An 8,715-nucleotide genomic window follows, 5' to 3' on the forward strand; every position below is an offset into this window, starting at 1 on the left:
CAGCCGCTCCGCGGCACACGGGATCCTCCCAGACCGGGGCACGAACCCGCGTCCCCTGCATCAGCAGGCGGATTCTCAACCACTGCACCACCAGGGAAGCCCTGCAAGAGATTTTTCTGCATTAATTTTGTATCCTGTGACTTTACCAAATTCATTGATTAGCTCTAGTAGTTTTCTGGTGGCATCTTTAGGATTCTTTATGTATAGTATCATGTCATCTGCAAACAGTGACAGTTTTACTTCTTCTTTTCCAATTTGTATTCCTTTTATTTCTTTTTCTTTTCTGATGGCCATGGCTAGGACTTCCAAAACTATGTTGAATAATAGTGGTGAGAGTAGGTATCCTTGTCTTGTTCCTGATCTTAGAGGAAATGCTTTCAGGTTTTCACCAGTGGGAATGACGTTTGCTGTGGGTTTGTCGTATATGGCCTTTATTATGTTGAGGTAGGTTCCCTCTATGCCCACTTTCTGGAGAGTTTTTATCATAAATCGGTGTTGAATTTTGTCAAAAGCTTTTTCTGCATCTATTAAGATGATCATATGGTTTTTATTCTTCAATTTGTTAATACGGTGTATCACACTGATTGATTTGCATATACTGAAGAATCCTTGCATCCCTGGCATAAATCCCACTTGATCACGGTGTATGATCCTTTTAATGTGTTGTTGGATTCTGTTTGCTAGTATTTTGTTGAGGTTTTTGCATCTATAATCATCAGTGATATTGGTCTGTAATTTTCTTTATTCGTGATATCTTTTTCTGGTTTCGGTATCAGGGTGATGGTGGCCCCATAGAGTGAGTTTGGGAGTGTTCCTTCCTCTGCAATATTTTGGAAGAGTTTGAGAAGGATGGGTGTTAGCTCTTCTCTAAATGTTTGACAGAATTCACCTGTGAAGCCATCTGGTCCTGGACTTTTGTCTGTTGGAAGATTTTTAATAACAGGTTTAATTTCACTACTTGTGATTGGTCTGTTCATATTTTCTATTTCTTCCTGGTTCAGTCTTGGAAGGTTATACCCTTCTAAGAATTTTGTCCATTTCTTCCAGGTTGTCCATTTTATTGGCATAGAGTTGCTTGTAGTAATCTCAGGATGCTTTGTATTTCTGCGGTGCCTGTTGTAACTCCTCTTTTTTCATTTCTAATTTTAATGATTTGAGTCCTCTCCCTCTTTTTCTTGATGAGTCTGGCTAATGGTTTATCAATTTTTTTTTCTTCTCAAAGAACCAGCTTTTAGTTTTATTGACCTTTGCTATTGTTTTCTTGGTTTCTATTTCATTTATTTCTGCTCTGATCTTTATGATTTCTTTCCTTCTGCTAACTTTGGGTTTTGTTTGTTCTTCTTTCTCTAGTTCTTTTAGGTGGAAGGTTAGATTGTTTATTTGAGATGTTTGCTGACTCTTGAGGTAGGATTGTATTGCTATAAACTTCCCTCTTAGAACTGCTTTTGCTGCATCCCATAGGTTTTGGATTGTTGTATTTTCATTGTCATTTGTTTCTAGGTATTTTTTGATTTCCTCTTTGATTTCTTCAGTGATCTCTTGGTTATTTAGTAATGTATTGTTTAGCCTCCATCCGTTTGTGTTTTTTATGTTTATTTCCCTTAACTGATTTGTGATCTCATATCACTGTGGTCAGAAAAGATGCCTGATATGATTTCAGTTTTCTTACATTTACTGAGGCTTGATTTGTGACCCAAGATGTGATCAATCCTGGAGAATGTCTGTGTGCACTTGAGAAGAAAGTGTAATCTGCTGTTTTTGGATGCAATGTCCTAAAAATATCAATTAAATCTATCTGGCCTATTGTGTCATTTAAAGCTTGTGTTTCCTTATTAATTTTCTGTTTGGATGATCTGTCCATTGGTGTAAGTGAGGTGTTAAATTCCCCCGCTATTATTGTGTTATTGTCGATTTCCTCTTTTATAGCTGTTAGCAGTTGCCTTATGTATTGAGGTGCTCCTATGTTGGGTGCATATATATTTATAATTGTTATATCTTCTTCTTGGATTGATCCCTTGATCATTATGTAGTGTCCTTCTTTGTCTCTTGTAACATTCTTTATTTTAAAGTCTATTTTGTCTGATATGAGTATTGCCACTCCAGCTTTTTTTGATTTCCATTTGCATGGAATATCTTTTTCTGTCCCCTCACTTTCAGTCTGTATGTGTCTCTAGGTCTGAAGTGGGTCGTTGGTAGACAGCCTGCATATGGGTCTTGTTTTTGTATCCATTCAGCAAGCCTGTGTCTTTTGGTGGGAGCATTTAATCCATTCACACTTAAGGTAATTATCGATATGTATGTTCCTATTACCATTTTCATAATTGTTTGGGGTTTGTTTTTATAGGCCCTTTTCTTCTCTTGTGTTTCCCACTTAGAGAAGTTCATTTAGCATTTGTTGTAGAGCTTGTTTGGTGGTGCTGAATTCTCTTAGCTTTCACTTGTCTATAAAGCTTTTGATTCTTAGCTTTTGCTTGTCTGTAAAGCTTTTGATTTCTCCATCGAATCTGAATGAGATCCTTGCCAGGTAGAGTAATCTTGGTTCTAGGTTCTTCCCTTTCATCACTTTAAGAATGTCATGCCACTCCCTTCTGGCTTGTAGAGTTTCTGCTGAGAAATCCGCTGTTAACTTTATGGGAGATCCCTTGTATGTTATTTGTCGTTTTTCCCTTGCTGCTTTCAATAATTTTTCTTTGTCTTTAATTTTTACCAATTTGATTACTATGTGTCTTGGCATGTTTCTCCTTGGGTTTATCCTGTATGGGACTCTCTGCGCTTGCTGGACTTGGGTGGCTATTTCCTTTCCCATGTTAGGGAAGTTTTTGACTATAATCTCTTCAAATATTTTCTCAGGTCCTTTCCCTCTCTCTTCTCCTTCTGGGACCCCTATAATGTGAATGTTGTTGCATTTAATGTTGTCCCAGAGGTCTCTTAGGCTGTCTGCATTTCTTTTCATTCTTTTTTCTTTATTCTGTTCCACAGCAGTGAATTCCACCACTCTGTCTTCCAGGTCACTTATCAGTTCTTCTGCCTCAGTTATTCTGCTACTGGTTCCTCCTAGTGTATTTTTCATTTCAGTTTTTGTATTGTTCATCTGTTTGTTTGTTCTTTAATTGTTCTAGGTCTTTGTTAAAGATTTCTTACATCTTCTCGATCTTTGCCTCCATTCTTTTTCCGAGGTGCTGGATCATCTTCACTATCATTAGTATGAATTCTTTTTCTGGAAGGTTGCCTATCTCCACTTCATTTAGTTGTTTCTCTAGGGTTTTATCTGGTTCCTTCATCTGGTACATAACCCTCTGCCTTTTCATCTTGTCTATCTTCCTGTGAATGTGGTCTTTGCTCCACAGGCTGAAGGACGGTAGTTCTTCTTGCTTCTGTTGTCTGCCCGCTGGTGGATTAGGCTATCTAAGAGGCTTGTACAAGTTTCCTCTCTACTTACTTTATGAATTGCCTTTTTAACAAACATGGGAACTGAGAATCCCTAAAGACATAAGTGGACTCCAGATAATCTTACAATAGAGTCCAACTGAGATCCCTCTCCTCTTTTGTGGAAGAAGGAAAAGGAGGTGGTCTATTTTCATTTCCTCTGCATCTAAATGATGCAGCCAGGGAGGCAGCATGGTGGAGGGAAAACCAAATAAAATTGGAGGTGGGATCCCTGGGCTCTGGTCTTGACACTTCACAGCTTGGGCTTCTGTATTTCCAGTTTTACAGGGACTGGGTGTTTCCCTAGCATCAGTTGTTCAAGTATATACTGTCACGATTTCTGCTATATCTATTAAATACTTCACTCAACATCTTTCTTTGCCTAAATTTACTATTTGTGAAATCATCTGTTGATGTGCTCATACACATTAAAATTAAAAGTTCACTCAGGTAACACTTATGATCATCCCCATACTACCAGTGACACTCTCTGGGAAATACTGAATTAGCTCTTTAAGGTCGCTTAAGGTTTTAAAAGTGTTTGCTTCTTTTTGCACAGCAAAGGAAACCACCAACAAAAGGAAAAGACAAACTACTGAATGCGAGAAAATATTTGCAAATGATGTGACCAATAAGGGATTAATATCCAACATATATAAAAAAGCATAGGTCAAAATAGCAAACAATTTTTAAAATGCACAGAAGAACTGAATAGACATTTTTCCAGAGAAGAAATGCAGGTGGCCAACATGCACATGAAAAGATGCTCAATATCGCTAATCATCAGGGAAATGCAAATCAAAGCTATAATGAGATATCACCTCACACCTGTCAGAATGGCTGGTATCCAACAGTCTACAAATAACAAATATTGGCGAGGATGTGGAAATAAGGGAACCCTAGTGTACACTGTTGGTGGGAATGTAAATTAGTGCAGCTACTGTGGAAAACAGTATGGAGGTGTCTCAAAAAACTAAACATAGAACTACCATGTGACCCAGCAATTCTACTCCTAGGTATATATCCAAAAAAACAAATAAACTAATTTGAAAAGATACATGCACCCCAATACTCATAGCAGAACTATTTATAATTGCAAAGACATGGAAACGACCTAAATGTCTGTCAAGAGATGAATGGGTAAAGAAGATGTGGAATATATATATACAATGGAATACTACTCAGCCATAAAAATGAACAAAATTTTGCCATTTGCAGCAACGTGAATGGACTTGGAGAGCATTATGCTAAGTGAAATAAGTTCAGACAGAGAAAGATAAATACTGTATGTTATCACTTATATGTGGAATCTAAAAAATACAACCAACTAGTGAATATAACAAAAAAGAAGCAGACTCACAGATATAAGAGAGCAAACTAGTAGTTACCAGTGGGGAGGGGCAAATATAGGGGTGGGGAATGGGAGGTACAAACTATTAGGCATAAGATAAGCTCAAGGATGTATTGCACAACATGGGGAATATAGCCAATAATTTTGTAATAACTGTAAATGGAAAGTAACCTTTAAAAATTGTAAAAAAAAATTGTTTTTTAATTTAAGTGTTTGCTTCTATAACTAAGAAAACTCAAACAAGCAGAACTGATCATAGGAGAGACAACAGGAGCTTGAGGATGACCTACTCTAGTAGCATCACTCCAGACTGTGCCCTGAACTAGAGAGCAGAGGTTGGTTGGTGAGAGGGTTGGAACCTGGATACGATTAAGCCCCAATGTTCTTACCAATACGACTCTGGAGCAGAGCTGGGCCCCCTGGAATTCTGGGTCTGTGGACGAACTCTTCAGTGGCCAGGTGACTGTCATCACCATTACAGTCGTCCGTTGTTTCCTCAGGCTCCCAGCCCCCTTCCTCCTGCTCATCCACCTCCATGTCACTGTCTCCCAGCCTGGGGAGAGCCACAGCCTCTCCTGGGCCATCTGAGGCTCTGATGGCCGTCCGAGCCCTCACCAGGGCCTCCAGCTCCTCATAGAAGGGGCAGGTCCCCGGCGGGTGGCTGCTCTTGGCTTTCCGGTAATTCCGTAGGAGGTTTTTGACTCTGTAGCGACACTGCTCCAGGGTCCGCAGGAAGCCCTGTGCCCTCAGCCGCTCTGCAATGGCGCGGTACACCTGGCGGTTCTGGTGACAAGTCCGGAGTTTTTCAGAAAAAGGAGACTCACTCAAAATTGCCAGGAAAGTCTTAGTCTCCTCATAGCTCCAGTGCACACCTGATACTTTCACATCCTCCACGTCCCACTGATATCGTTCCTCCCAGGCCTTGGAATCCCTCCAGGCCAATGCCTGAGCTGGTTTTGTTTGCTCAGTATCCCAGCTGTAATCTACAGTGTTCTTTTGTCCAGAATTTACAAGTCTTGGACCCCAAAATTCTGGTCCTTGCTCTTGCTGGGAGATGATGGTTGGTTTTGAAACTGGAACTCCTATACAAAAGGAAGAAGAGACATGATTAAGTAGAAATGATCTGTTGAGCAAGGTGTTTGTCTAAGAAGTCCTTGAAACATTTGCCTGCAAGAAACTAAAGAGAAATTCCCAGGCTAATCCCTTAAGAGGTCTGGAAAGACAGGGAGAGGTAACTAGAGGTAACCTCATCAGAAATATATTGACCTGTATGCTTTGTTCATTTGCTTTTGGTTGGTGTTATGAAATACATCATGCAAAAGAGTGACTGTTACTGGTTCACAGATGGGCACATGCCCTAAATTAGCCAAATCAGAATAAATTTAACAGTTGGAGGAAAGGTTGTGTGTGGTGTCAGTCTCTCTTGCTAGGAACTTGAGGTCTCAAATGCCATTGGCATCTACCTTTTCCCTATGACAAAAAATAGCTTTAATGTGAAGCTGACACAAAGAATGGCAGAGCAGACAGAAAGAAAGAACCCAGGTCCGCTGTGAAGTTGCTGAGCCAATTTGTACTGTGATTGGAGCATACCCTCCTCTGGACTTCCAATATTGTGAGAAAATAAATTTCCATATTTCTCAAAACACTTAGCTGTGCTTAAAGGACAGATGTCCCAATAGCTCCCAACCGCAGCAAATAGGAAGGCTTTAATTAAAATAAATATTTGAAGAAAACTAGATGAAAGAGTTTAGAGCTGAAAGAGGCTTAAGGATTCTGTAGCTCATCATTTCCCAAAGGTTGTTCCTTTGAACACTGTTTTCCCCAGATATCATGTGTAAAAAGGGCACACTTTTCATCATGTGTAAAAAGGATACACTGCCCAGCAAGTAGCCAACAGCTCCTAGTGTCTTACTTTACTGCCGTGAGTCAGACCTGCCACTGTCTCTCTACCTTATCCCACTTTCACGTCTAACTCTCCTCTTACTGATCCCAGGCTCCATGGGGAAATGTTCATTATTGTTTGACTTCCTGTGAAAATGTGCCTAAAGAGAAAGGGGTCTGTGCTGGTCATATGGGCTTCAACTATTTTGAGCCCTGTGATATTTATTTCTCATTGTGGTTTAAACACGTCAATCTCCTGGGCTTAGTTCACTTGACTCTGCCCCGAGAGATGGACCTTGTTTGATGCTGAAAAGACTGGGTTTCTGGGCCAGCAGGCTGGGCGCAGCCCTGGGACGGTGGTGAATGTACAGAGGAAATAAAAGATAATGAGCGCTGAGAGGGCAGGCTCTTGGCAGCCAGCCTGCCGGCCCAGAAAACCACTCCCCACACCCCGTCCCCGCTGCCACAGTGCTGGCCACAAAGAGCACGTCTTCTCCCTAGGTCTGAAATTCCAGAGACTTCACAGAGCCATGAGTCTTAGGGAGTGATGAAACACTCCTTGGGAACTGAGTGTACTGGAAACCCAACCGTATCTTATCCAGAGGGCACTGTTTCCTTACCCAGGGGCAGGCCGTTCCCACAGCTGTCTCCTGGGGGGTCCTTGCAGAACTCCTTCTCAGCGTGTCTGCCGGGACCCAGGGCTTCCTGCGGGATGTACAACAGAAGGACCTCAAATGTCACTGACCCTTCAAAACAGCCTGGGAGTCCCACCAGGCCCCAGGAAATATAATGGACACAGCGATACCATGTGTGAGGCTAGCATCCTAAGGAGCAGTTTGACCCAGGAGAGGCCCAGTGGATGGGGGATGAGGGGCAGAGGCTCGCACCCTGCACCCGACAGCAGGGCAGAGAGAGAAGAGAGGAGCAGGGCAAGGGCACAGGAGAAGTAATGACAGGAAAGGAGGAACAAACAGCAGCTTACCTGAGACTCCACTGTCACCTCCCAATCTCCAACGCTTCCCATCTTTGGTAGAGTAGGGACTCGGGGAGTGAGGACAGCTGAGGAGGAGAAAATATCTCTGAAACCCAAGCTCTGGTTCCCAAAAAACCACCTCCCTCTCAGGTCCAGCTTTCCTAAAGCCTTGCTTGGATCAAACTGAGAATATTCCTGTAGCCAGTGCAGACTTCCACTTTCTTTCCTTCTAGAGTATCTAGCTCCTAAGTTGCCCTGAACTCCTACGATCACCAGCCTGCCCCAGGCCCAGCCTGAACCTGCTACATGATTCAGCTACAGTGGGGTATGCTAACACCATTGGGAGCTTCATCTTCTTACTTCTCAGGGTGTCCATCAGACACTATTGTAGCCCTTGCCTTGAATTCTGCATATCCCTCCTCAGAGACCCTTCCTCACCCCCCACCCCTTACCCCTCTTCCCTGATGGTCCCTGACTCTTGGTACTCACCACTCTCTTTCAAGGGCTGTGGTGCCATCTTGGTGTCTAGATGCTTGGGAAGGTCAGGACATGGATTCTTCACCCACTGCTTCTGGGACTGTCCCTTGGGCCAGTGATCTGCTGTCCACAGCTGGAAGCTCTGAGATTCCTTCACTGTCTTTAAGGACCTGGTCTCTTCTGCACACAGTTCCAGTTCCTACACACAGACAGCCAAAATTCCCAACCATAAGTTCAATAACTGGTAGGGCAGGGCATGTTCTTTTGAGTACAGCTGTGGTTCAGAGGTTAACAGGCTCTTTTTAAAAACCAAAGATGGATTAACGTTTGACAACAAAGCCATCACACTAATTTCAGTAAACATACCAGCATTTATACTATCAAATGAGTACTTTCTATTCAACACAGAAAGGCTATACAAGTGTCTAAATGAGGCCACTATTACTCAATACATTTCTGAATCATAACAAGATAAATTATGTAAAATTTTTGTGACATTAAAAAAAAAAAAGATAAAAGTTAACCAGGTACATGTTAAAAGGCAAAAGGAAGCATAAAAGCAGATACAACTATAACTCTAAATGTAATTGCTCTAAATATTCCTGCT

General features: G+C 41.8%; 1 protein-coding gene across 2 annotated transcripts in view; it reads right to left on the reverse strand.

The window, feature by feature from the left end:
- Positions 1-8,715, reverse strand: part of ZSCAN20 (zinc finger and SCAN domain containing 20) — a 23,261-nt gene that overhangs the window by 4,710 nt on the left and 9,836 nt on the right. For both annotated transcript variants that reach the window (XM_007453854.1, XM_007453855.1), the window contains exons 3-6: positions 8,121-8,307; positions 7,641-7,717; positions 7,279-7,363; positions 5,167-5,859 (exon numbers count right to left, since the gene is read on the reverse strand). In XM_007453854.1, the coding sequence (XP_007453916.1) occupies positions 5,167-5,859; positions 7,279-7,363; positions 7,641-7,717; positions 8,121-8,307 (1,042 nt within the window). The remainder of the gene's footprint in view (positions 1-5,166; positions 5,860-7,278; positions 7,364-7,640; positions 7,718-8,120; positions 8,308-8,715) is intronic.

The sequence above is a fragment of the Lipotes vexillifer genome, unplaced genomic scaffold (genome assembly GCF_000442215.2).
Source record: "Lipotes vexillifer unplaced genomic scaffold, Lipotes_vexillifer_v1.1 scaffold213, whole genome shotgun sequence".
Classification (NCBI taxonomy): domain Eukaryota; kingdom Metazoa; phylum Chordata; class Mammalia; order Artiodactyla; family Lipotidae; genus Lipotes; species Lipotes vexillifer.